At 44.6% G+C, this 27,542-nt stretch overlaps 1 protein-coding gene across 3 annotated transcripts in view; it reads right to left on the bottom strand.

Moving 5' to 3' along the window:
- Window positions 1-10,216: 10,216 nt before the first annotated feature.
- Window positions 10,217-27,542, bottom strand: part of GRK6 (G protein-coupled receptor kinase 6) — a 31,653-nt gene continuing 14,327 nt past the window's right edge. For 2 of the 3 annotated variants that reach the window (XM_083603693.1, XM_083603695.1), the window contains exons 3-16: window positions 27,361-27,473; window positions 26,976-27,053; window positions 25,878-25,978; window positions 24,667-24,759; window positions 24,040-24,103; window positions 23,345-23,485; window positions 21,995-22,185; window positions 21,515-21,552; window positions 21,300-21,389; window positions 19,410-19,618; window positions 17,779-17,916; window positions 17,536-17,673; window positions 17,180-17,314; window positions 10,217-14,811 (exon numbers count right to left, since the gene is read on the bottom strand). In XM_083603693.1, coding sequence (XP_083459819.1) covers window positions 14,761-14,811; window positions 17,180-17,314; window positions 17,536-17,673; window positions 17,779-17,916; window positions 19,410-19,618; window positions 21,300-21,389; window positions 21,515-21,552; window positions 21,995-22,185; window positions 23,345-23,485; window positions 24,040-24,103; window positions 24,667-24,759; window positions 25,878-25,978; window positions 26,976-27,053; window positions 27,361-27,473 — 1,580 coding nt within the window. In that variant the 3' untranslated portion in view covers window positions 10,217-14,760. Of the gene's footprint in view, window positions 15,777-17,179; window positions 17,315-17,535; window positions 17,674-17,778; window positions 17,917-19,409; window positions 19,619-21,299; window positions 21,390-21,514; window positions 21,553-21,994; window positions 22,186-23,344; window positions 23,486-24,039; window positions 24,104-24,666; window positions 24,760-25,877; window positions 25,979-26,975; window positions 27,054-27,360; window positions 27,474-27,542 lie in introns of all 3 variants that reach the window. The other variant, XM_083603694.1, reaches the window with a different exon arrangement.

The following is a 27,542-nucleotide window of genomic DNA, read 5'->3' as shown; positions in this document are numbered from 1 at the left end:
GACAGTTTATTAGGACAATTTTATTTTAGCTCTAGCTTTCACCTGTTAGACTGGTCCTGGTTAGGTTCATGTACGAGAGCTGAAGGATAGTTTCCTCTAGAATTAGGAGCAAGTAGTTAATGCAATATCACACTTGGCTATTCTTCTCAGGATTCACTGCTAGATGCTGCCCTCTTTTCATCTCATGAGTTCATAGGCTATCCGTGATCTCCAGCATTTCTCACCATCATTTTGAGACCTTCTGAGGAGGTACTGTTCCCTTCAAAAAGAAGGCTTAGGGCAATGAGGAGCAGGGCCCATTCCCTGATAGTAGAAACCTCATTGGGGAATGATTTGCCTAAAGAAACTTACTTGGTCAGTTGACTGAGCCAATTTAAACCATTTAAGAGGATGACATTTGGATGAATCGCCCATTGGATAAATGGTCCATTGCTACTTCTTTGACTTCCTTTTATTGCTGTCAAGGTTTTGTGATTCTTGTGTGTTATTTACGTTGAATTTTATTTGTGTTTTAACTTGGTGTCTATTAGCTGACACAAGAGCCTTTTGCCTGAGTAGCAACATTTGTTGGAAAAAATGACCAGTTCAATGCATACTTGACATCATTTGTAGAACTGAGATCAAAAAGAGAAGAACAAGGCTTGGGAAGGAGGGGGGACATGTCCCTGTCTAAGGCCATAGAGAACTTCCAGTCAGGGTAGACAATATCAGTCCTACTAGTCTGCATCAGTACAAAGCAGCTTCATATATTTTACCCCATCAAGTATTAAGGCTAGTGCAGGTGTGATATTATGGCTGTCCAGGGAGTGGGAATAAGTCTATAGGGAATGAATAACAATGACTGATGGAACACAAAGATTGCCGTGAGCCCGTTTGCAGGCAACTCCCTTTCCTATTTTTGCTCCTGCTGTGGATGCATTGTGCTTCTCCAGGAGACCAAACACCCAGTGTTGGACCTCCTCTCTAGGACTGAGAGTTTGGTTCTGCTGAGTCTCCGCAGTTAAAATATTTGAAGGGATTTTACCCTAAAATGCCCCCTTTTCCTGCTGGCTGGGGGAAAAAATCCATCCACCTCCGCCTGTTTCTATGGCAACTGTTCCCAAGATAACAAACTGCACTCACCAGTCTCATGCAAAGCACTGCAGAAAATGTAGCTGGGACATGGTTCTTAGAATTGGGATCAATCCCCCCCTCACCCAATCTCAGACAATTGTTTGCAAGGAGTTCAGCTCATCTAAACCCAATTCTGTTGAACTCAGCTGTTTCTCTCCCATTAACTACAGTGGAACTAATAGCTTGACCTGCTCTGTTCCTTGAGCAAAGTGTGTTTTTTGGGGTGGCATCCTTGCAAACTGGGGTATTTTCGTTTAGTTGCAATTTGAAACATGTGTACTCATGTGAGGTAGATACCAGGTAAGAACTCTGGCAGAAGTAAAATCAGCTAGGTGAGAAGTTGTTGGGGTTTACTTGAGGGGCAGGGGGGAAGACAGTGGACAGCAAAAGGATTAAATACTCCCTGCCATTCACATTGCAAAGCATCTCCTCCTGAAGCTGCTTTGGAATGCAGAGGATGCCTTAGAGCTTCTTTACCTGTACTTGCAGTGAATGAGGTAGCTCCATGAACATTGACAGCCTAAATCATTGGACCTACAGTCCTCAAGTGTCCCTACACCTGTGCCTTTTTGAAGCTCATCAAATTTTGGAACCCCCTTTAAAAATGGCAATCTGAAACCAAAATTCCTACTTAACAATGCTCAATGGAAGAGGAGGTGACAGGATCATAACTTCTTTTCGTTGAGAAACCTTTGTGAGTGAAAACACCATGCTATTCCCTACCCCCCCCCCACCCACAGCACTCCTCTAGAGCAGAAGTAGGCAACTACAGCTCCCCTCATCCCTGACCACTGACCATGGTGGCTGGGTGCTGTTGGGAGTTGGAGTCAAACAAGCACAGGAGGGTCATAGCCTGGTTAGCCACTACCTTAGAGGTTCAAGTACTCTTCACTCAGCTATAAAAGGGAGCTGTTCCCCCCTTTGTGTAAATTACAAAGCAAGAATAGCAAAGGGGCCTTCATCTTTTTCTCTTCTCTCCCACAGCGCCCCCCCTCCCCGTCCTTTTGCAGCCGCAGTTGGCAGATCTGAAGTCAGTGTAAATGATTCCAGAATTAGGCAGACAGCCTTCCACCCCACATACTGTTCCCGATCGGAGAGGCGGAGCTGTCACTGGGAAGGAAGCGGAGTTGCTAAGCGCCGAGGTAGAGAGATGTGTTCAAATGACCCAGCCAGCGCCAGCCTCTTCCTCCTCCTCTTCCTAACCTCACTTCACCCTCCACTTTCCCTTACAGCAGGGGCAGCCCACAATCACCACGTATAAAGGTACAGTTAAGGAAAAGAGAAGCAACACCACGAGGCACTCTCCAAAGAAGCAAAAAGGAAAAATAAAAAGGCTCTTCCTCTTCCATCCTGGTTGGATAGATCAGGGGTGGGGTGGGGGGGAAGAAACACAATGGTTTTTATCACCGTTTCCAAAAGACAGGAAGCTAGATTCTGAGTCAAGATTAGGAAGAACTTCGTCAGGACAAGGGCATTTCAACAATGGAACAACAACGGCCTTTGTGAGCTAGCGAAATGCCCTTCTTTGGAGATTTCCAAGACAAGGCTGGGCGGGCGTCGACCGTGTGGAGCCACGTCCGTCGGAGGTACAGGACGTCCCGTCGCCAAGGCAGGGGGCGGGGCAAGAAAGGGGAAGGAGCCCCCAGCCCCAGCTCCGGGAGGGGAGCGCCTGGCGCTTTTCGATCCAATCGGCAAGGAGGAAAGCACTCCTCCGCATCCGAGGCTGCTTCCTCTCCTCCTTTTTAACGAATTTCAGCCTCCCACGTGTTTACTTCCCACCCTTCCCGTTGTGCAAGCAAAACCCGCCTCGGTTGAGGCGAGTTAAGGGGCCTGTCATGTCGAGACGACGAATCTCGTGTAAACAAGATGAGCCTCTGAAAGAGCAGACAGAGCCCGCGCTGCGCACGTGCTGGAAGTGCCGCCTGCAAGGATTTGAGGGGGAAAGACTGGGTGGCTGTGCATGTTAAAGCAGATTTAACAACGGCACCAATTCCCCCTTCCCACCGGCACCGCACAATCAAAGCAACAAAAAAGGTCGTTTCTCCACAGGAGTTAGGAGATCTTACCTACTATGGTCACTGACAAGACAAATCTAAGGGCCCTTGCACCAAGGCCGTCGGATCATCCTGAAAGTTATCCATTCCTGCCCCCTCATCAAACTTGTGCTGCCAGAATTGGCACCTCTCAAACACTGGGCTTCTTCAGCAACACTGCCTGCTCAGCAACACTGCCCGCACAACTCAGCTTGTGGTTTAAACTGGTCCATTTTACACCGTGGTCAGTAGCGCCTGCAGTGCAGACTTTCAGTATGGATTGCAGTTAGCTCAGGGAAGAAGCAGGACACCACATGCTATTATTGAGTGTTTGTAGTCTCAGGGATGAGGGCATAGCTGTCAACTGTCCCTTATTTGGCGGGAAACTCCCTTATCCCAGCGCCGTTTCCCGATGCTGTCCCGGATTGATGATGTCCCTTAAATATCCCGGGTTTCATGCTCGCCTGGCTCAGGAGGGAAGCAGTGGCTCGGGGCCCTCCGCCTTGAAAGAGCGTGCGCACGAGCTGCCGTGTCTTCATCTATCCCTTTTCCCCCTCAGGGGCGTGTCGTGAGGAGACGGGTGGCGGCGGGTGGGCAGGCAGCCCCTCTCTTGCGAGACTTGCGCTGCCATGGGAAGCCGGAGGCAGTGGCGGCTGAGGAGGCGGCCTGAGGGAGGGACGCAGAAGGGCGGCGCTTCAGTGGCCGCAGCGGCGCCCCAACCGCCTCATGTCGGGCTCGCAGGCGAGAGTCTCCCTCCCTCTCTCTCCGGTGGGGAAGGGCCGATGGAACTCCTCACACCAGGACGACAGCAGCCCCGACATGCATAAGCTAAGCAAAATCCCTTATTTTGGCTGCTGATCCCTTATTTTCGAGGCTGCTGGTCCCTTATTTTCAAATCTGTAAGTTGACAGCTATGGATGAGGGGCATATATATGGGGGGCTGGGAGCAGGATATATCCCCCTGCTAAATATGTCCCCCTACATTTTCAAACAGAGATCTTGGTTTGAGCATATCCTAGACAGCAAGGAACTCCAAAACCTACAGTTCTCCTCTGCCCTTGAGCGCTTTCTTACTCAGCTCTTCAGCTCCAGCTCTGCTAAGTTCTAACAGAGATCATTAACTGTTAGTTCTCTCAGTTTAAAAAATATATATAAACTCTTTACAGGGCCCAACTCTTTCTTCAGGCCTGTAGATTCCTCCTCCCTCCTTCTCTCAATTTACAGCACCTGCATCACCAGCTCAGAGAAACCCCCATACAGAGAGCTACTAGGCCCAACAGGCTGAACTAGCTAGGCCGAGGCACAGAGAGCCCCCAAAACGAAGGATATAACTTTATTGCCACGTCTGCTAAAACCTCAACAGATCTACTGAAACATTGGCTGACCTGCTGTTTGGAAAACACCTTCAAATGAGACAAATCTACTGATAGTTGATCTTACATGACTCTTTAAAAATTATATAATCCACAACAATGTAGCAAAACTCTTAAAAGACTAAGGTGTGTGGCCAAAAAATAAAGCAATCCCTTTTTGTTCCATTCGATCCCAGCCACAAAGGAAACCTAAGCATGTTCCTTGCATAGCGACGTAGAATAGGACGCACGCTGCCGAAGCCCTCAGGAATCCCATGTGCCCTCAGACCACCTCGCGTGCTGCGCACCACCGACCTCCTTCCCCCCTTAAAATATCCCTCAGCCGCAGTTTCCGCTCAACCCCCATCTGCCTCCATCCGCGGCGCAACCCTTGCAAGCAACAGGAGGCTCGAGCGGGAAAGAATCACGCGCCCCCTAGCGAGAGCGCCGACTGCTTCTGCTTGCTCAGCTCACCCCTTGCTCCGCCATTCTCATCGCCTTGGAAACGTCGTCGGGGAGAAACAGCAGCACGGAGATCGTGTCTCGCTCCTTCTTGGCAGGGTGAAAGAACAGGGAAGAGATCTCTCTCTCCCCCCCCCCTCCGCCGCTTACAGTGAGGATTCTTGATAACAGCTATTTAACCAAAGCCTTGGGCTGAGAAGGGCCATCCTTGGTTTCTTCTGGGAAGAGCTCCCACCTCCAAGAACTGTCAAGACCAGAGCCCTCAACTAATAGTTGACCGACATACATGCCCTGGAAATACTTTTTTTTGTGGGGTGGGGTTCATAATTAGGCAGTTGCATAAACCTCCTCCTCCTATCTCATTATCTGTGCTGCATTGCCCACCCCATCCCTGCCAATCCCACTTTTGCCAAATTAATCTGAACCTTGCATATACCAAAAATAGTGCAATACTGACATTATGCAAATTAATTAGTTTCAGGATTGACGTAATTTGTTTTAAGCACAAAATGCAAGTTTCCCTGGCACAGAACGTTGATTTTTCTCTTCTTATTTTTAGCTACAGTCAGCCCAACAGAGAGCACTATTACACACCCTCACAATGACTTGTTTTAACATAAACTAAATGTTACCCTGTTAAGCGATTATGTTATATATGGCAGCAGGCTTACACGCCCATCAACCTCTCTTCTGAAGCTGAAATGTCAAAAGCTAGGCCTGTCGGGGAAATACAGTGTAAGATGTTTTACCTGCTAATCCGGGTATGAGGGCAGGAGGTATGAGAACAAGCATCTGTTGCAGCATAGCTGTACAGACACCCAATGGCATTAGATGCTAAACTCTGCAGAGGATTAGAAAATGTAAAGTGAACCCAGACTTTAAACACAACAAATGTAGACAAATTATGCAGTGATTGCAAAAGGGTGCAGGTTATGTTCATCAAGAGCACAGGCCATCCAGGCTGAATTCAAGAACATTCAAACTTGGGGTACTATCGATTAAAGGAACTCAGTCATACAAATCACAATTTTAGCAGTTAAGTCTGCAAAAGATTGTTTCTGAGAAAAAATAGTTCTGCATAAAAGATTAGCTTGTTTTTAGATGTGTCGCAGGAGGCATCATCTTAAAAGAGGCAGTTCATTTTCTCTCACCTACGAGGCAATACCTCTTCTAAAGTGTTGCTTGCCATATGCAGTTTCAGTTAACACTGTTAGACACTTCTTTTTTAAAAAAGGAGATAACATCTGCCAACTGATTAAATGGGGATCTCATTTTAAGCCATCAAAATGGTTTCCTTCTGATCAATTGGCCACACATTGCAGCCCTAATTAGAAGTTATGCTCCTGCAGCTGTAGTGAGTGAATAAACTATCTTTTTTTAAAAATAATATTTATTGAAATTTCAAAGAATTACAAAAGTAAAAGAAAATAAAACAAAAATGCAAAATACAGAAAAATACAGAAAAATAAAACAATTAAAAACAAGTCAATTTTTCCACATCTTATCTTTCATTTAGTGTATCTTTCATCTTTGTTGGAAGCCGCCCAGAGTGGCTGGGGAAACCCAGCCAGATGGGCGGGGTACAAATAATAAATAATTATTATTATTATTATTATTATTATTATTATTATTATTATTATTTGCTTATTTCCTTGACCTCCTCACACCTCACACCTTTTTGTATTCTAGTTCAATTAGTTAATTCAGCAAATCCTTTCCATCTTTGTTTTTATCTTAATAATTTATCTTAGTATATTGTAACTTTACATTATCACCTGTTAACAATCCATTTTTACATACTCCTTTGTAACATTACTGCTAAAACCACATTAACTTCATTCCAGCATCCTTCTAACATTCCTTAATTTTACAATGTTTCTGTAGATAGTATTTAAATTTCTTCCAACCTTCTTCTACCGACTCTTCTCCCTGGTCTCGGATTCTGCCAGTCATTTCCGCCAGTTCCATGTAATCCATCACCTTCATCTGCCATTCTTCCCGGGTGGGTAGATCTTGTGTCTTCCAATACTTTGCGATAAGTATTCTTGCTGCTGCTGTAGCATACATAAAAAAAATTCTATCCTTCTTTAACACCGATTGGCCGACCATGCCCAGGAGAAAAGCCTCTGGTTTCTTCAAAAAGGTATATTTAAATACCTTTTTCATTTAATTATAGATCATTTCCCAGAAAGCCTTAATCCTTGGGCACGTCCACCAAAGGTGAAAGAATGTACCTTCAGTCTCTTTACATTTCCAGCACTTATTATCAGGCAAATGATATATTTTTGCAAGCTTGACTGGTGTCATGTACCACCTGTATATCATTTTCATAATATTCTCTCTTAAGGCATTACATGCCGTAAACTTCATATCTGTGGTCCACAACTGTTCCCAGTCAGCCAACATAATGTTGTGTCCAACATCTTGTGCCCATTTAATCATAGCAGATTTCACCGTTTCATCCTGAGTATTCCATTTCAGCAGCAAATTATACATCCTTGACAGAGTCTTAGTTTTGGGATCTATCAGTTCTGTTTCCAATTTTGATTTTTCCACCTGGAAGCCAATTTTCTTGTCCAAATTGTATGCCTCCATTATTTGATAATAATGAAGCCAATCTCACACTTTATTTTTTAGTTTTTCAAAGCTCTGCAGTTTTAATTTATCTCCCTCTTGTTGTGAATAAACTATCTTGGGCAGAAAGGGCCTGGGTATTAAAAACCTATCTATTGTGGGTGTCTTTCAGCTCCAAAGCTGCTGCTTTCTCAACAGCTTGCTACTCCTTCAGTTGCAGCCTGGTGGTATTTCCAATGCATTCTTTTTGCTAGCTAAACAAAGAAAGCTGAATCAACATGTATGATTTATCCAATTTTAATTTCAGAGAACCTTCTAAGTTCAGTGGCTCACTCTTACCAAGAAGAGTGACAACACCCCATTGCATGGGCCCCGATTCAATTAACCCAGTGTCTCTGCAAGGAATCCTGCTAGTGAAGAGTGCAGTGCTGAATTCCCACCCTGGATTAGTGCTGTTAAGTGCAAAACACCAGTTCTCCCGTTAGGCAAGAACTGGTTTTGAGCAGCTTTGGCTCCTTTAAGAGTTATTTCACACCTTCTATGCTGACCCAAGTAAGAGGCTTAAATAGGTGCCTCCAAGTCAGGGGTCAGCAACCTTTTTCAGGCATGGGCCGGTCCACCATCCCTCGGACCATGTGGTGGGCCAGACTAATTTTTTTTTGGGGGGGGGGAATGAACAAATTCCTATGCCCCACGAATAACCCAGAGATGCATTTTAAATAAAAGGACACATTCTACTCATGTAAAAACACGCTGATTTTCGGACCGTCCGCAGGCCGGATTCAGAAGGCGAATGGGCTGCATCCGGCCCCTGGGCCTTAGGTTGCCTACCCCTGCTCCAAGTAGTGAAGGGCTGGATGGGGGCCACAAAGCACATGCAAGTCCTTGGCTACAGCAAGTGGGCCTGCCTGCATTGCATTACAAAGGATTCAGGGGCTGCTCAGGGCCAGCCCACCAGAGGCTCAAAGAAGCGACCACAAGGGCAGCAAATCCCAACGTTGTTCTTTATTCCCTCCTTCCCTTGTTCCTGATGTCATGCTTCTTGCCTGGTGAGGAGGGGCACCACTTTGTGGTTCGCTTCAGGTGCTAAAATATATTGGGTCAGCTATGGGGATTCCCCTTGTTTCCCACACATCCCTGATGGTAGGGCTAAGAAATCAAAGCTCAGCTCAAAGACAGACTGGTTGTGAGTAATTGATCTGACATTGATTAGATGCTTACGCTATTCAAGGTCAGCTCAGGCTTGCAAGAGTAAGCTTGCTGCCTGCTGTACTTTGATACTGGCACAAACAGGGCAGTTACAATTTAGCCACCATGATACATGCCATAATAATCTCTGGATTAGGTTACTGAAATGTATTCTACATAGGGCTGCCTCTGAAAAGTTTTCACGAGTGCAAACTGTGACTGTTCCCAATAGCTGTTGTCAGCAGAGAGAAGGCTGCATATATTTTGTAATATTTGCCCTGGGTGTCTGTGTCTTCTGGTTCAAGTCCCAAATCAAAGGGTCTGGGTCCCATAGTAGTTGAAGGAATCCCTGATCTTAAATATGCATCCCTCTTGTCTCTTTAACTATTCAAATCTCCAGAGATACCGTCTTTCTTAGGAAGGCCTTTGAGCCGTAGAAACAAATGGCACACTCTTTTTAAACCAGCTTGATTTGGGTTTTCTAATTTGCATATTCCAGAGTATATCCTTTTATATTTTTACTGTTTAAGTATTTTATGTGAATCTGAGACGTTCAGAAGCCTCTGGGTTAAGTGCTTCACAAGCAGCAGGGATGCTTTCTTCTATCCATACTATTTATTGAATTTTAAGGCATTAGGGTTTTAAGGAAAGTTAAGCCAGCCCTAATTTTAATGTTGTTGTTGTTGTTTAGTCGTTTAGTCGTGTCCGACTCTTCGTGACCCCATGGACCAGAGCACGCCAAAACAATAAATCGATACTCTATCAAACTTACTCCATTCAGTGCCTTAAAAAGAGGGGAAGGTAAAAAAAAATTACTAGGCTATCCCCTCAATAATAGCCTGTCATTTCCCACCTCCCCACCACAATTTTCTGAATAGTGTGTACTGCTCTTCTCCAGCACATCTGTTGTTTAAAAGATGAGGGAAGGCCAGCAACAAGTTATTCCTCCACATGCACTATGACTTCCCTTCCTGGCCCACTGCCAATAGCAAAACTACTTCCACCCAGCCATTTTTCATAGGAAATGCAATAGTGTGCTTACTGAAGAGGGCCAGGGCTCATGAAGTCCTACAAGGCTAAATATTTGGGAGGGGGCAGGGCGTAGTGCAGATGCCAACTTGCGCTGGAATGGCAACACTGTGTAAAACTGTTCTAATGTGTTCTACAGGCTTCAGCAACACCAAACACATTCAGTGCTATCTTTAATCTACAGCTTCTAAAATATGTGTAGTCGCATAAAATGTAGCAGTTGAACTCTTGTGCATTTCCCACATACATATCTGTGAAGTTATATCTTACAGATGAAGGAAAGATATCAGACCCCCTGATAACAGCTACATCTCAGTTAAGATGGCATATACACTAGAAACCCCTGGAGGTGATGCGTTTCTACAACAAATACTGTGGGATGAAAGTTGAAATAGTACATTTTGAGCCATATTCACAAATCATGTTTCTGAGTGCTATTGCAGTTATGAATGGGGCACACAACCGTAATTTTGAAGGAGGTCCTTTTATTCCTGGATTTCCATTGGGTGAGGGGAGACGGAGACACCCCTCTAAAAAAACAATCAATTCCAGAAACACTCTTGCTTAGGCAACGACAGTAGATAGTAGCATGTCCAATTTCCAACTCTTTTAGTGGGCGTATCTCCAGCATATACGTTTTATAATATCACAATTTTATATCTTTCATACATAAGTTCACTGCTGCTATGGAAAGACAAATCAGACAGGAGTTAGGCTAGAGAAGAATTGCTAACAGACTGTAGCACAGACCCATTAAGACAGAAGAGAAACAAGCAAAGGTACAAACTTAAAATTTAACAGGGATGGGGTGAAAGAAAGAGTCAAGGCAGAAACCTATCCTCAGGAGGCAGGGAGAATGGAGAACAGACCCAGGCCAACAAGTCAGACCAGGGTTTTGGCAGACACAAAGGACAATTCTGAAGTGCTCATAGAACTGAGCTCAGATGCTCCTGACCTTAGAAGTATATTGCTACAGCCATAGTTTTGAATTTGAAGCCAGAATAAAAGGAGGAACACTCGGTTCTTATACATAAAACTGAGGTGAAAGTCACCTAATGAGTCCCATAAGCGTAAGTCCTGCATGAGGGTTCTGGTTTGCATAACAGGGCTTTCCCCTCTGCCCTCCTCCCATGCTCCTCAAAATTGGCTTGGGAGTTGGGAGAACCCCCACAGCAGCACTGGTGTGCAGGACAAGAGGTGGAATTGTTCTGTGTCACAAGCTACAATACTTGCACTGATGAGACATTCACCATAGTGCAACCCTGAATTCTACCCTAGGCCTTGATTTAGGCTGCAATCTTTACCCTACTTACCTGGGAATAAGCTCCATTAAATAGGACTTACTTCTGAGTAGACATGATTAGAATTGCACTGCTAATCAAGCAAGCATTTAAAATACGGGGGGGGGGGGCGAGATTCCTAATTAGTTAGAGAGGCTGCCAACAAAGGAAGATCTGTTTCTAATTGGTATGCTGGAAGTCCCAGGCCCATTATCTAGCAGGTCTCATGAAAAACAACTGAGTAGCAGGTGCTGGGAATTTCAGGGACACCTTTCTCTGCCTGAGAACCTAAGAAAGTCACTAGCCAATCAGAGTAGACAATACTGGTCTAGATGGACCATAATCTGACCTGATGCAAGGTAACTTCCTAACAGGCACCTACCACCATACAGATAATTGGGAGACAATTAACTCCTTCTTCTAGATTTGATGAAGAAAAGATACTTGAAACTTACATTTCTTTCTCTCCACTACTTCAATTCAAAAACCAGAACACAAAACTTGCCACTGTGTTTTAACACCAATAACTACACTTAAATATATATTTATAATACTGATGGAACATGAAGTTTTATTTCTTTTTTAAGAAAGGGGTGTGTTTTTTTGTTAAGGAGGGAATATTCTATATTCCCAAATTTGATTAAATGTAAAATATTAAGATGACATTTTCTACTGGCAATAAGTCGACGATTTTATTAAATCATATAATCTTACACCTAAGGGAAACTGTCCTTTTTATTAGTCTTTTGCATTATGTACCTATAACAAGTCTTAGGGATGTCACGCTTAAACATTACTAAAAGGACTCAAGTTTAAATGACAGAACTACAGGTTTCCCTGTCAATTGTGAACAGCGCACAGGAGTTTAAAAAACATGGATTCCCTGCAGTAACATCTGGAACTGGGACTGACATCCATATTTATTGCACTGAAACCTGCCCATGTTCTATTTACAGTTGCAGTCCACTTTCCATTTTTAAACTCTGCCTTTCAGGTTGCGTCTACAAATGTACATCAGCTCTAAGATACTATGTGGGATGAAGTGACTAATGATATTCTCAGACAAATTTTCAGATGATCAGAAATATTTTTCAAAAGTATTTGAAAGAGGCAGAATAAAATCAAAAGATAGGGAAGACAGGGAAAAGACACAATGAAGAAGTAAGTCTGTAAATAAAGTATCACGTTCAACTGGAGTTTCTAAGGAAAGGAATGAGAAAGGCTCACTGAATTGCTAGCTGGATGTTAACTGACAGGCTGCAAGAGGCACGTGGGAGTGTGTAGAGCAGGCAAGGATGGAAGGCAGTAACAAAAGATCTATTTGCCACACAGAAAACAATGAAGAGAAGCTGCTCTTTTCTAATTCAGGGACATGCTGACTGATGCTCCACATTCAGGAGCATCAGAATGAAACTGCCCAGCACCTGGCAATGTGTTCACTGCATCCACTTCTGTACCACAGCAATGAATCATCAGGACATACAGTTAGCAAACAAGTTCAAAATAGTTCCAATATTATCAAGAACAGTGCAACACTAGCATGAGATACCATAGGTGAACTAGCAGATGAGGTTAACTGCCCAGGAGCAAGGCAGATCTCTCTCTCTCTCTCTCTCTCTCTCTCTCTCTCTCTCTCTCTCTCTCTCTCTCACACACACACACACACACACACACACACACACACACACTCAATCTCTCTCTCTCTCTCTCTCTCTCTCCAGGTTAGAAATAACTGCTGGGAGACTGAAGAAGTGCACACTAGATATAGAATAAGGGGAATTATATGAGATTGGAAATCTTTAGTCCAGGCAATAAATAGGTCTACTTATCAGAGCTTCATGAAGGCACAAATGCAGCTCTGTGGGTGCCTTGGGCTCCCAGCCATGGAAGACTGTAGAAGAGATTCCTATGGAGAAAGATGACTAGGACTTTCAGCCTAGTTACACCAGACAGAAAACATCTACACTTGAATCTCCTAATGTTTTCTGAGCTCTTCACCAAAAGAGCCAAGCTTTACCTGGACAAAGCTGCTAACAAGAAGCTTTGAGGTGCGATGTGATTAGGAAAATTGTGCAAGGGAAAAGGGTGAACCCTACACTTTCAATGCTGCTGTTCCAAATTCAGAGAACTAGCACCTGCTTTACATTAAAAATGAAGACACCAGGAGGTTTTATTAGAAACCTCTCACTTTTCAAGAAGTTTAACCCTTTGAAAAAAGTGCAGAGGGCTCAAGATTCTAGGCTCGAATCCATGCATGCTCCCACATTGGCAGAGTTGGCAGGTGAACTCTTTAGAAAACATTACTAGGACAAACAACAGAATCACATCATTTCTTGGGGGAGAAAAATAGGGCACAGTGGTCCAGAAAATAAAATAAAATAAAAATGCAGACTCAACTTTTATAGGTTCCCAAGGTAAATGACAAACCCTCCCCAGCTTTCCTTGTCAACTCATACTGGCCTTATTGGAGTTTCAAGAAAGAAATTAAAGCTAGAAACCAGGATGCTGCCACCAGCTTCCATTTAACTTGTGTGATCACAGCTTTATGTGCTTGGCCAAAGAAAAGGGGGCAGCAGGGATAAATGTCAGAAGATGGTGGAGAGGAAACATTGGCAATCCCACCAACCATTGCACCCACCCTGGGAGATTGTTTGGAGGTGGGGGGAGAGTCTGTAGCAACCTTGGGAGAGTGTGTGCAGCCTTCAGATAGAATGTAGAGGTGGTTGGAGAGTGCTGGGACATGCCTTTTACTGTTTTTAAAGGGTTGTTTTGATTATACATTATTTTGGCTTTATGCAATATCCCTGGAATGAAACCCCTGTGTAAGTTGAGAGTCAACTGTAATGCTACTCTAGTGTTTGAAAACTTCCTTACTTCAATTAAGCCATGTTAAAAACAAACCAACCAAAAACCCACAGCCTGTCATCTCAGAAAAACCTGCAGGTATTATCTTGACATGTCTACAAGCCTTAGCATCTCTCCATCACTCTCATTGTGCATTATGGGAACAAGGCAAGTCATCTGGGGGAAGTCCTGGACACACACAGGTTATCCCAATTGTGTCTCTGCAGACTAGATATGCCAGTGGAGGCTGCTCTTGCATTGCAGCTGCCATTCCTGAGCTTCTCCTTCTACCCATTTTCACCAGCAGAACAGATTGGTGAATATTCCACAGGGAACATTAAAAGGATCCATTGCTTGGGGAACAGAGCTGCTTACTTGTTTCTTAGAAGTTACTGGTGCACAGTGTTCACGAGGGTGAAGCAAGGACGCTGAGGTAAGGAAGAGAGAGAGATACAGAAGGACCTCCATCCCCAACAATTAAAAATGTACATATGCTATATACATACATTCATAGATATAATCAATATAAATATATAAAACAAACTCCAGCAGGTGAGCAGATGGGAGGCCAAAGGCCAGGATCAGGGCCAGCCCTGGAATGTTTCACTAGTTCCTGCCATCATCTCTCCGCTATGGAAAAGGTGTGGCAGGATGATCCCTCGGCAGTACACTGAAGACCTTTGCAGAGGTGTCTACTTTCCCCCGTCCTGGAGCATTTCCTCTGTAGGGTGGAGTCTGCTGCCACCCTGAAACGATGATCCCACACTCATACAGCTAGCATGTGCGCTGGGTTGTAAGCCAAGCCAGTGCTAAGCCAGTACCATCTCTTTTGTTGAGTCAGCTCGCTGCTTGGCCAGGCTCATAGAAATAATAGGTTGGCGGGACCTATAGGCGAGTGGGTTCCTCTTCACTTTCACTGCAGTTCCCACAACAGTCCTGGAGAATGAAGGGAGGAGGAGGCGGCAGGAGGAGAAGGAGGGAAGGGTGGGGAAAAGCAAGGGGAAAAGGGAGAGCACACAGCAAGCACAGAGTGAGTACAGTTATTATTCAACACGCAGACATGCCACAGGATTCTATTCCCAGTCCCCACAGAAAAAGAAACCACTGCTTAGAAAAGAACTTTGGGGCTCAGCACCAAAACCAAATCTGCTGGTGGAGCTGCTTGCAGTCAGTGCTCTCTGGCAGCCAACCTGCAGGACTAGAGAGGGAGAGAGAGAATATCATGCTGGACCTCCTACCACACTCCCTTATCCACAACCAGACTGTGCCTTTTCCATACCCTTTCAATGCCTATTTATGGGCTGTGAGGAATCTAATTGTACTTGGCCATGGCCAAGTACAGAAGCAGGAACGGAAATTATTCTATGTTAGTGAGCCCAGGACAACAGTGGGGTCTTACGTAGGCCTAGTAAAACCACAGCAGGAAACAGATAAACACAGAAAGATGAACCATTACTTCAATGGAACAACTGCAATAAGATAGGAGCATGGCCTAACTGTAGAAAGAGGACATGTCTAGAACATCAGCAAGCTCTCAAAAAGTGTGTGGGGTTCTTGGGTACATGAGGGAGAGAGAGAAAATGTCCATTCTTAATAGCAAGGCCACATAAAGAAGGCATGGGAGCTGGAGAAAAGGGATGTTTAAATAATAATCCAGCTGCTTCCATGGCAAGGGAACAAGGGAAGACATTCATGATGCTTTGCAGGAAGCAGGATTAGTGGCTTGAAGAACTATTAATGAACAAACAGCATATTTTGGAGAGGGGGGAGAGGGGGAAAGAGAGGGAGGCACTGAAGAGGTAGAGTCCTCATCCCCTTGTCTTGTCATGTCCGCCAGGGGAGTTTGGGGCACCAGGTAGTCATTTTCCTGAGCAGAGCAGCAGAGAAGAGGTTGCTCACCTCTGGAAAGAGAAAACATGCTGTGAGAGCCCGGCCAGAAATAGCCATGCCCTCTCCTAAGGCCTCTCCCGGCCTACAGGGATAACTACCACCAAACTGAGCAGCCAGAGCAAGACCCAGAGGAACTGCCAAGGTGAGGGATACTGGAAAATGATGAGCCCACAGAAAGGAGGGAAGATGCCAATTCAAATGGGCTCTCATTCACACAACACACCACAATAAGGTCAGGCTCCTAGCACTGGGAGCGAACACTTTTTTCTAAGCAAAAAGCACCGCAAACACATGTGCTGTGCAAGAAGCTATATTTCTAAATCATGAAGACATAAGCGGGTTGAGGGACTAGTTTCTGAGAAGAACAAATGACACTTTATCATGTGTTTCTCTCCCACAGCTGTCTTAGAAGTTTTGGGATGGGAAACAGCCAGGCTGGACTGGCCATGACAAGAGGCATTTGGGTACATGGGGGACTACATTGCTTTCCAACTATTTGTCCAGAGCCAAAAGCAGCAAGGCTATCTAAAGCCAAGAATTATTACACTATGCTTTCAGCCACCCACAAATCCATGTTAAGTATCACACATACAAAGCTAGGGCCTCTTGGGTACCAAACCCCAAGACGTCCTTCCGGTTATTCAGAAAGAAATTTGCTCTGGAAGTGGGAAGTCACATCTGGATAGTTTATGGAGCTTATGTTAGTAAACTGAACTAGCTGAGCTCGAGTGCCACTACAGCAGCTGGCCTGCTAATGGGTCTGAGGTGTATAGATGAGGTGTATAGATACAGAAAGATCAGTGGTGCTAGGACGTGAGGAAAGCTGCTACCCTCTCCTCTCACACCTTCACCCCTCCTCCGCCACCTCTTTCCTCTTCTCTCTCTTTTAATGTTTTGCTGGTGCTAATGCAGCAGCAGCAGCATGCCTCCCCCTCCTCTCTGCCTCAGGAAAACAAGGAGGTCCTTCCTTAGAGCAAGATATACTGAGAGAGGTGGCATAGGAAAGTCCCTATACCACTGCTGCACTTAAACTTTTAAATAATGTTAAAAGACCACCCCAGGAAAGTGGCCGTGGTGCAGGCACTCTCCTGGGTTGCTCGGAGGAAGGACTCCCCTACCCTTCCTAAATGCAAGGCAGAGGAGGGAGACGTTGAGCAGGCTGCCACCATGTAAGGAACAGCAAAACATGGGAAGCCTGGGAAGTGGGGGCAGAGAAAGAAGGGCAGATGAAGCAAGCAGGAGGCACTCATTTACTGCCCCATTATCAGACAATGCTTCCTGATACAATTCCTTCATTTTGCCCCATGGATTGGCCAGCCCTGTGCAGTGCAAAAAGAGGGCAGAGAGCATTCCAGAACTGGTTTCTGATCCCCATGTCAAGACAAACCTGCTTCCCACATTTCAGGCAAGTTACCTGTCTGCTGAAGAGACGTTGGAGGAGACCCTTTTTGGGCTGGATGGGTTGCTGTCCCTTCCAGTCCAGATCAGGCGGTATGGCTCCATCTGAACCAAAAACATTCAGCTCTTTGAAACACTCTGTGTCTATCATCTAGGGGAGAATAAAAAGATGACGAGCTCACTATTGGTCTTCCCTTCTCAGGTCCTCATTGACAGGGTGTCTCCATGACACTTGTCCCAAATTAGCTACTTATACAATACCTCAGCCAGTCAGTTATGGAACAGCTTTGCACCCCACCCCCAAGTGCAGATGACTCAGCGTGTCTTCCCATCAGAAGCAGAAATTCTCCTGAAGAGTAGAAGAGCACCTACCTCATTCTGCCAGGGAATAGGGACGCTTCCTGTTGCAAACTTATGGTAGAAGTCATGGTCGGTGGGCTCCAGCTCTACCCCCTTGACTGTAGAGAATTGTTCAATGTCCAATACATCCTTGCAATAAATAGCCTGGGGCTAAGAAGAATGCAGAAAAAGGAGCGCAATGTAAGGGCTACACCTGAACACAACCAACAGATGGTACGAGGAAGGCGCTGCTACACACATGCATTCTGAACTCACATCGGGTTTGAATGGTGGGTCGAGCATCCCTGCTTCCAACCGCTTGAAATTCAAGTGTTTAAAGAGAGGGTGCTCTTTCACTTCCTGAGCACCAGCACCTCGACATCCCAGCCGTTCCAGTGGGTCTTTACACAGGAGCTGTAACATAGCACAGGGTGTCACACCAAAGCCTCTGTACTGCCAGAAGGCTTTAGCTACAAAGGGCAACAGACCTAAGCTGAAAATTGCTTAAAATGTTATTTCTGAACAATATTCTGGAACAGAACTTGAACCATTATTGGTAGAATGGGGTTCTTTTCAACTGAACCCGAAACACAGCTTAAGTTACTGGTTATGAATAACTGAATAAAATGGCCTTCTAAATCCCCACATATGACAACTCTAAAGTAAAAAGACATCAAAATAATCTGGGAGGATTTGTTTTAATATTATGCCCTTATTTGCTCAGGGTTCTCAGCCCTTTCAAAGGCAGTAAACAGCAAGAAGGATCCCTGTTGCTTTATTGCTGAGACTTATACCCCGTCTTCCACTAGCCAGTCAGAAATCCTATGGCTTTAAGACAACAATCCACAGAAGTTACAATACAGAATGAATGTATCTTGTACACTGATAGACAAAAGAAGGCCGCTGGAGGGGAAGGGTCTAGTCCAATAGTTGCATTCTAGGGTATCCTGGATAATCACAGGAAGCATGCATTATTTTAAACATCAATCTGCATATTGAAGGACATAAAAGTTTCTTACATGAGCAAGCAACCTCCCTCCCAACCATTGCTTATTCAAGCCTCTTGCAAGACGCAAAAATTCTTAGCTATGTAAAGTGAGTTATAGTGTGGACGAAAGAAGTAAATAAGGCTTGCTAATTCTTCCAAACATCTGAGACTGTTATGTATGCAACAAGATTGATGACTGGGACACAGCACTCACATGATTTCATACCCGACCCTTAGTTCTTCTACCAATCTTTTTACATTTACTCAAAAACGAGAAGGGATTTTTGAAACTATTGATGTGTATTTAATGGGTAACTGACACTTCAGAGACCTCCTGCTTGAATGAAACCCTCTGCACTGGTTATGATTGAGGTTTCCTTCAATTGCTTAAGCTCCAGTAAGCCAACTGAGAGAATAAATTAACAGGATGGGACAAGGAAAAGCTTAAAATATTAAACTGCTTGATGCCAGGTAGGTAGGCAATCTAGGAAGGGATCTAGATTCATGTCACAGTTGCAGCTAGGCCATACTGCACCATACCCTACTCTTATTGAAAATACAAATGTTCCAGGAGCCAGGTTGAAGAGGAATGAAGAACTAGTGAGTACAGATGAGATTATGTTTTCTGAGTCTGACACTAAACTGCTACCAAGCTACAACTGCCCTGAAGTATTTTTACAATTTTTGTTCATTTCACAAAGGTTCACTGCCTTGATTTCCTGGCTGCACCTGGCTCTGGAGAAGTCATGCACACAAAATGAGATCTAGTAGCAAAACAAAAGTTATGGTGTACTGCACTACTCTGAAGTTAGTTTCCAGTGAGCAGGTACAGCTTTCTCAACGTACCCAGAGCCCACTTAGAGGTGAGCAGGCACCCCTTTTAAATGTAACTAGCTTAAGGATGAGACAATATATGTACCATGGAACAGAGAGAACGGGAAGCAGGTGAGAATTTCTCAGAGTACTCTTCCTGCACATCCTTCACCAGGCGTTCTACTTCTTCGCGCTTAATCTTCTTCCTGCGCTGCTGAAATGGAGACTGGCCCTCAATCATCTCATATAGCAAGCATCCTAAGGCCCACCAGTCAGGGCTGAATGTGTACCGCTCATTCTTCACAACTTCAGGAGCTGCAAAAGTAAGAACCATTTGAACAGGCCTGTGGATATTCTTCAAATGCATGGCGCTGAGTGTTAAGGGAAAGTTTGTAGCTCGAACACGATTTACACACAACAGGTCCCAGATTCAGATCCTAGTATCTCCAAGTACAGCTGGAAAAATCTAACTCTAGTGAGCCACTGCCCGTCAACATAGATAATATTGAGCTAGGTGGACCAACGTTCAGGCAGCTAGCTATGAGCTCAATAGAACTGGTCAGACTTATGCTTGTGCTGCCAAGTGCAATCTCATGTTTAATGTAGTGGCAGTGTAAAGTACAGTACTTGCAACTGCTTTAAGAAGCAGCAGGAGGCAGGAAAGGGAATGCTTAACACAGTCCCCAAGCCAGGGTTCAGTGATGTGCCACAAAGAGGAGCCATCTCATCATGTACACCTTTGTAATATACTTTAGTCTTTGGCAGGATTCACCTAATGATTCCCCATAAGCAGAAGCCCTGTGCAAGGTCTTCCACTGGGTGAAAGTGCCCCCCCCCAAAAAAATCCAGAGATGTAGCTATGGCGTGGTGGCGGCGGCTAGCCAGGTTTTTGCCCCAGGTGAAGCCTCCAGAGAGGCACCACTGAGGCTTCCAGTGTGTGTGTGTGTGTGTGTGTGTGCGCGCGCGCACACACACACACACACACATGCATGTGGGTGTGCCAAACTGGGTCTTTGACCTGGGTGAAATAAAGCCTAGTTTTGTCCCTGCCCAGGCACTGTTCAAACTTGGTGGGAGGAGATGGGAGAACCCCCAGAACAGAGGAGGTTGTTCCATCTGGCAAACTTAAAATGTTGTGCAGATGGAAAGTTCAACAGAGCATGATGTTTAATTCCTCCCTTCATCCTTCCACACTGCCCAACAATGTCTCAAATACTGTCCTTTTCCCCCCTCCAGCCAAACAATGCAAGGAAGAGTCAATGTCTGTAGGACATCTACCAAGATATACTAATTAAGTGAACGTAGGCTAACTGGCACCACACCAATACTGTACTTTAACCACCACCAGGTTTTTGGCTTGCAGTAAGAGGAAAGAATTTGTACAGAACATGGCACCACAAGTCAACAGCAACACTGAACTCTACTTGCTTTGCCAGTTCTACCCAATCCAAAGCATCCTTGTTCTGACACCTCGAAAGGGGTGCCAATTCTTGCACAATTTTGTTATCTAGACTGCTGCTCTTTGGACACCAGGAAAATGTCCCAAAGCGTACAAAATTACAGCTTTGCAGAAACAATAGGAGCTTGTTTGTTTTATAACCACTGTAAAAAGAATTAATTCACCTCCATCTAATTTCCTACAAAACTTAGGGCCGAAATGTAATTGAAGAGAAGGAATGCTTAGGATCAAGTAAGGTATTGCCAAAATAGAAGCAGTGAAATGGATTACACAGCAATGAAGACAAATGCACTTTCTGAGTCAAATTTAAAGATTTAACTGATAATTTAACTTCTTAGGAGATTAGTATCTTACCAGAATGTCAAACTTAGGGTTTAAGTTTCACTGGATTTCCAACATACTACAATAGCACCCACCACTATTCTGAACTGCAAACTTTGACAAGATATTGCTTTTACCCAGTGTCCTTGGCTGCTGCATTTCATGGTCTCCATGTTGACCCCAGTCAATTCAACAGGGCATTTCTTGCATACTCACCCATGTAGCCAACTGTTCCCACCCGACCTTTTATCGTCTGTCCCTCCGGAACATAAACTGCGAGGCCCAGGTCAGAAATGCGGATGTGACCTTATCAAAGGAAAGTGAGTCATGCAAGTGTGCAGTTTGCAGATTTCCCTCAACCCAGAACAAAATATGATATAAAAACTGCAGGTAGCAGTGAAGCCATAGTGTTTAAACAGACATTTACTCACCATGGTCATCCAACAATATATTTTCTGGCTTCAGGTCCCTGATGGAGGAAAATAGATTGTGTAAGACATAAACCTCAATGGGTTGCTTCTCCAGGACTAGCAGAGGAGAAGCACCATAAAACATAAGCAAGAATTAGTGATGCCAATATCACAGGAAAATATGAACTATATAGACATACCTTTCACATATGGGAAATTTGTGAGGCAGGGCCACTTTCCCAGTACAATTCCCCCCCCCTTCTTTCTTCCACTTGGGCATTAATGAGAGTCTGATATGTTTTGGATTCTCAGCTTGGAAGGAGAATGAAAACCTGTGCTGGTGAGTTCTGGGAAACTAGTCCTGCCTCAGGTTTCCTTGCTAAATTCTGAACAACTGTTTTTACAATATAGTAGCAGTGCTTAAGATACTGCACAAATCCTTGTTAGCATAAAACCCCAGTGTGAACCCCAGCTACACCTGGGAGAAAAGACTGTTCTCACCTGTACACTATCCTTTCATGGTGGAGGTCTTCCAAGCCACAGCAGATTTCAGCAGCGTAGAAAACAGCCCGTGGCTCCTCAAAACCCGCTTCTCCCATGTGGTAAATGTGGAACTTCAGGTCCCCTCCGTTCATGAGAGTCAGGACCAAGCACAAGGCATCTTTTGTTTCATATGCATAGGCCAGACTCACCTACAACACAAGCAAGCCAAGTCAACCACTAGAAAAGCAGAGCAGCCTCGCACAGCATAGCACCTACACACAACTGGCACAATTCTGCACCAGATATACACAACAAAATAGATGCTCAAAGCAAGATGCAGGATAATTTCTGTATCCTGTACAGGAAGAGTTAACTTTGCATGAAGCTTTTTGGGTAAGAGATGAGGAGGAGCTGAAAAGTATGGAGGGAGCAGGGTTAATAGCGATGGGACTCGACATGATAGTGAGTTGCAGATGGAGAGAACAAAGAATGGCAGAGCTACAACTGATGCCAGGGCACTTTTCAGCCATTGGAGCAGCCTTCCCTGACTCAGCACCCTTCAAATATTTTGGGCTATAATTCCCAGCATTCCTGATTAGCAAAGAGCTGATGGGAGTTGTAGTTGAAAAAATATGGAGGCTACCAGGCTGGGGGGAAATGCACTAAATGAAGCACTATTCCCTTATTACTCTCGTCCCCTTCAGTGAGACAGACAAATGCAGCCAGACCCCAGAGTAATATACTTTAATTATATCATCACAATCCTTTCATAGACGGGTTTCCCATTGTTTCATGCCATACAATAACAATATTTTGACAGCCCAGCATTATGTGAGCAAAGCCAACTGTGTAGGTTCCTCCCTCCTGATAGTTGCCTGGCTAAAAGAGACAGACAACTGAGTGGGAAAGGCCCACAAAACTGGCCCTGCTCAAATGACCATAATTTTCAAGTGTTGCAGTGGCAGTGTGAGACAAAGCCATGGAAAAGCAGCTATGGCACCTTTGTGCTCATGCATTAAAGTTTAAAAGGGAGAGAAAGTTTTCTGCATAATATTGTATGAAAAAGAATGATTCCCTGTATCTTCCCCACAACATCCCTGGTAAGTGAAGAACCTGCATGAGCTGGTTATTACTAAAGGGATCTCCATACAGCCAGATCCTAGTCTGCAAATGTAGTAATGCAGACTTATGGCCCAGAAATGTAAGTCCAACAGCCTTATGCTTTTCTTGCCATCTGGATAAGATTCCACATATTGCAGTCCTCTCCTGAATTAGTCAAGATTGCTTCACCAGGGTGAGAGAGTCAAAGACATGGCCACGTTCTGTCTCAGCCTCAGTGCAGAAGTAAAGCAGTTCCTATGTACTTACTACAAACCTACTGTTCACTTTCTCCAGTATTTGCTTCTCATTCAAGGCCATGGCTTCCCCCTTCCGCTTTTTTATCCGCTTTTTCTCAAGCTTCTTGCAGGCGTACATCTTCCCAGTGGCCCGCACCTGGCAAGCACACACCTTGAGGGAAGAAAAAAAACAAATAAATGACAATAGGGCAGGTAACTTTTGGAGTATATAAGTTCTGATAAGGGGGTTATTGGATCCTGAAATCATTACTCTCACTTTGAGATACTGAAAGCAAAAGTGATGTGGTACCATAGAGATTAAGTAAATGGTTTATTGTGGCACACCATGAAAGCCCCAACTTTCACTGGAAAAATTGGTTCACAGTCATGTTGCTGTAACAAGAAGGTGACAAACTCAGAGCTCAGAATCAAATCCAAAATGAATGGTTGAAGGACTCAGTCCTATTGAATCACTTCCAAGTCACACCTAGTATTCTCCTGCTTGTGAAGTGCTGGATGTAAAACTTAGGAGCATAAAAGATACTTAACACAGCAGTCAGCAACATGCCACCCAACATTCAGCTAATATTTCTAGATATCAGCATCTTAGGTGACCAAGAGTCCCTTCATATAGGACTCATTCTGTGAGAGAAAAATATGCCATGCTCTATAGATTCTTGAAAGCAGACGTGGGGCTACCTTCTCTGCATTGCTCAGACTACATACCTCTCCAAAGCCTCCCTTTCCTAGTACGCGATACTGGCGGAAAGTGTTCTTGGTCACATGCCGCCTAAGAAGAGAACAGAGGAAACGAGAATGAACTGAAAGTAGTCCACTAAAAACAGTAAAATGGTTATCCTGTTCCCCCATGCACTCAGTGTAAAACTGCTTTTGGGCAGAATCCAACGTGGTGTGAGCAGACTTCTGCCATCCCTCTGGAGCAGATTCTGGGGGCCTGCAAAGGAGAGGAGTCAAGAAAGAGCAGAGGAAAGTGAAGTCTCACTACACAAGCATACATGTTTCACTCACACATGGAAAGTGCTGGATTCAGCCCGTTGTTCTGCAGTTTATGCAAGGCATAGCATACACACAAGCTTGACAAACTAGAATACAGCATGATTAAGACTACATGGTCAGCAAGTTTCAAGGCTGACAAAATGAAAAGCAAAAACTGATCTTGAAGAGGACTTGTTCTCACTATATGACCAGGAGTCACCGGCTAGCATTTTCTCTTTCACTTATCAGTGAAGGTATCAAGGGCATGAAATGTGTTCTTTACAATGTGCAAAAGGGTATTAGGTTGAAAAGCAAAGCTACACTTATCTCTGACCCCATAGCAAAGTGGAGGTTTACCTTTCCAGATATTTCCATTGCAGGAAGCGGTTGAAGTAGATGCTGTCAAGGTAGTCAGCAAAAGGCGCCACACTAAGGTAGTCATGGATGAGCCTAGAGGAAGGAAGCGGAACCCATCAGAAACAGTGAGGTTTCCCTATGCCACAAAATTAAGAGAACAGAACCTCTGGGAGAAAAAAAAAAGCTGAAATGAACATCAAGTTCTAAAGCTTGAGACGCTTCAAGGGATTTGGCAAGCTCTTGGATCATAAGGCAAGGAGACTGCCAGAGACAGCAGACATTGAGAAGGCTCAGGCAACATACTACCCAATCTGGAGAGCAAAAGGAAGGAATATGATGGTTACTTCCCTTTTCAGAGGCTGCCAGAGAAAGCAGGACTCCAGATCAGAGGCTCTTTGTTCATACACCACAACCACTTAGGTCACTGCCAGAGCTTTTTGCACAGCTGCAGCAGCAAGACCTGGGGCCAGAAATCTGAATTATATGGGCAAATGCAGAAAGATGAAGAGCACAAAGGCAGGGAACTCTAGACAAGGCTCACTTTTAAGAAAATTCCTTTTGATACTGCCACAGCTTCCAAGCACCACCACTACCATCAGTACAAAGTGCCACCACAATGTTATCTGCAATCATCCAAGCCTGGTCTGATATTTGCTGCCAAGGTAGTGAGAGATGTTTTAAAGGTAGGTCTGACTTATTTAAACCCTGCCTTTCTTCCACTGAAATCAAGATGGTATACATATGGCTCTCAGGCAGCCAGTCTTCCATCTAAGTATTGACCAGATAATACCTGCTTGGCTTCAGCAAAGGCTACTGCATCATGTGCCTTCAGACTATGCCCTGGGACTTCTAATGAAAGTACATTGTTCCCAAGGGAGATAGAATACAAGCCAAAAGGAGCATCACAGGCTGGGGTGACTCCTTTTCCATTCACCATCAAGAGCAGCGTAAGCCATCTAGCAACTCAAATATTAATATTTATTAAGCCTTATAAGCCACCTATACACAACATGGCACCCACTGGCTCTCCTATAGCAGGGAAATAAACAGTACATGAATTCCAAGCAATGAATTCCAAGGCTTGCTGGTGACAACCCACTTACAGATGCAACAGGTTGTACGCAAAGTTAGCCCCTACTAGATAATCAGTGACTACTGTCCTGGGAAATGTGCACATCATGAAACAAATTCCTCCCAATCCCCCCACTCACTTGGTAGATTCCTTAAAGAGCTCTTTACCCGGTTCCTGCTCCAGTCGCTTAGAACACAGATTTACTAGCTCTGAGGGCACTTCAGGCACATGATCCACACCCTGAGGATAGACAGGATCAGACAGGAAAATCAGAGTTCTGTTGTTTTTAATACCTATGAATTTATATCCTGCCCTTCCCATAAATCCCAGAGCAGGCAACAACATTATTAATGCAACCAACAATACAAGAAAACAATGAATAGCGAGAACAGATAATCAGATCCAACAACAATAATTACATATTCATTATTGCAGCAACTAAGTATTCATAAATGTCTGGGGAAACCAGGAAGGCCTGAGTCTGACCCTGGAATGTCAATGAAGTTAGCACTAAGTGCCCTTCATGTAAGAAGCTGTTCCAAATTTGGGGCATCACCATGGTGAAGGTACTACTTACTAATGGACTGGTAGAGTCAAGTTCAGCACCAGGTTTGAAGGAGATCCTGGGCTAGGTGCCTCTGGGTCCCTCCAAAGCACCATCCTGGGGTGACCCCCAATGAGCTTACAGAGTGGCAGGGGTGGACAGCACCAGGGGAAAGTGGCATGGTGTGACTATGGCAGCTGCCCGGCCTTGTTCTTCTCCTTCAACACCAGGCCCTTAAAATTTAAAAAGATTGTAATAATGCCAAGCTTGCTGGGGGGTCAGGTTAGCACTTTGGGGAGGCAGCAGTGCTGGCACAAATAATTTGTTTCTTCCGAGTACCTGGCAGTCAAAGGACAAGTGCTGGACAGATGCCGCCACTACTACCTTTCCTCCCAAATGCCTCTGGCTCCAGACATAGTATTGCTCCATTATGGGGAGAGCCTGTGGGGCATGGCGGATGCTTCTTCTTCTTGGTATTAGCTCTTGGAGTGCCAGGCACTTAAAATTAAACCTGGTGTAAGTCTTAGGAGGTTCTCGGCCCCCCACACCCGCTGGGAGCTAATGCCAGGCCTAGGTACCAATGTTTACTCCCTGTTGGTAATATTTAGGCATATCCTTGACCCAGCTTAGTCTAGGGCAAGTGCAGCTCTCATTCAGGCAACTTTCCCTCTTTTTAGCTAATGCAAATCTCACCTTAGGGGTCAAATACGTCTCAATCAGGAGCTGACCACACTCTTTTAGTTTTTCATCAGGGGTTACTTCATATTCTGCCTATGTAAGAATGAGGATAAGAAAGCAATATTCAATTATTCTACATACCTCTCCCAAGAATAAAAATGCAGAAATGATGCAAACCAACCACATATTCTTGTATAGTCCAAGAACCACCACCACCTATTCCAGACTCCACTATGAGCAGAATATGAGTACTGTGAAAGTAATGAGGTAAGAATAAAACCACCTCCATACACTCGGATTTGCAATAGGCCACATGCCAGGATCCCTTCCTTCAAAACTTACAGTTAATCAGCTCCCATGCTTAACCCCCAGGAAGGGGTTCTCACATAGGTGTGCTTACCACAGCATCCAGGAACTTGACGCAGCGCATAAGCTCAAGCCGTGTTTCACAAAACAGTCTGAAAAGCAAACGGCCAATGGGCTGCTTCTCACACAAACTGTGGTAGTCCCGCTCTGGAAAGAAAAGAAAAAAGCATTAGTCAACGGCTACTAACCCATACCACAATCAGGGAACATTTAAGA

Source organism: Podarcis filfolensis, assembly GCF_964270895.1.
Source record: "Podarcis filfolensis genome assembly, chromosome: 2".
Lineage (NCBI taxonomy): Eukaryota > Metazoa > Chordata > Lepidosauria > Squamata > Lacertidae > Podarcis > Podarcis filfolensis.
Note: the sequence above shows the minus strand (reverse complement) of the source record. Positions and strands in the feature narration are given on the sequence as shown.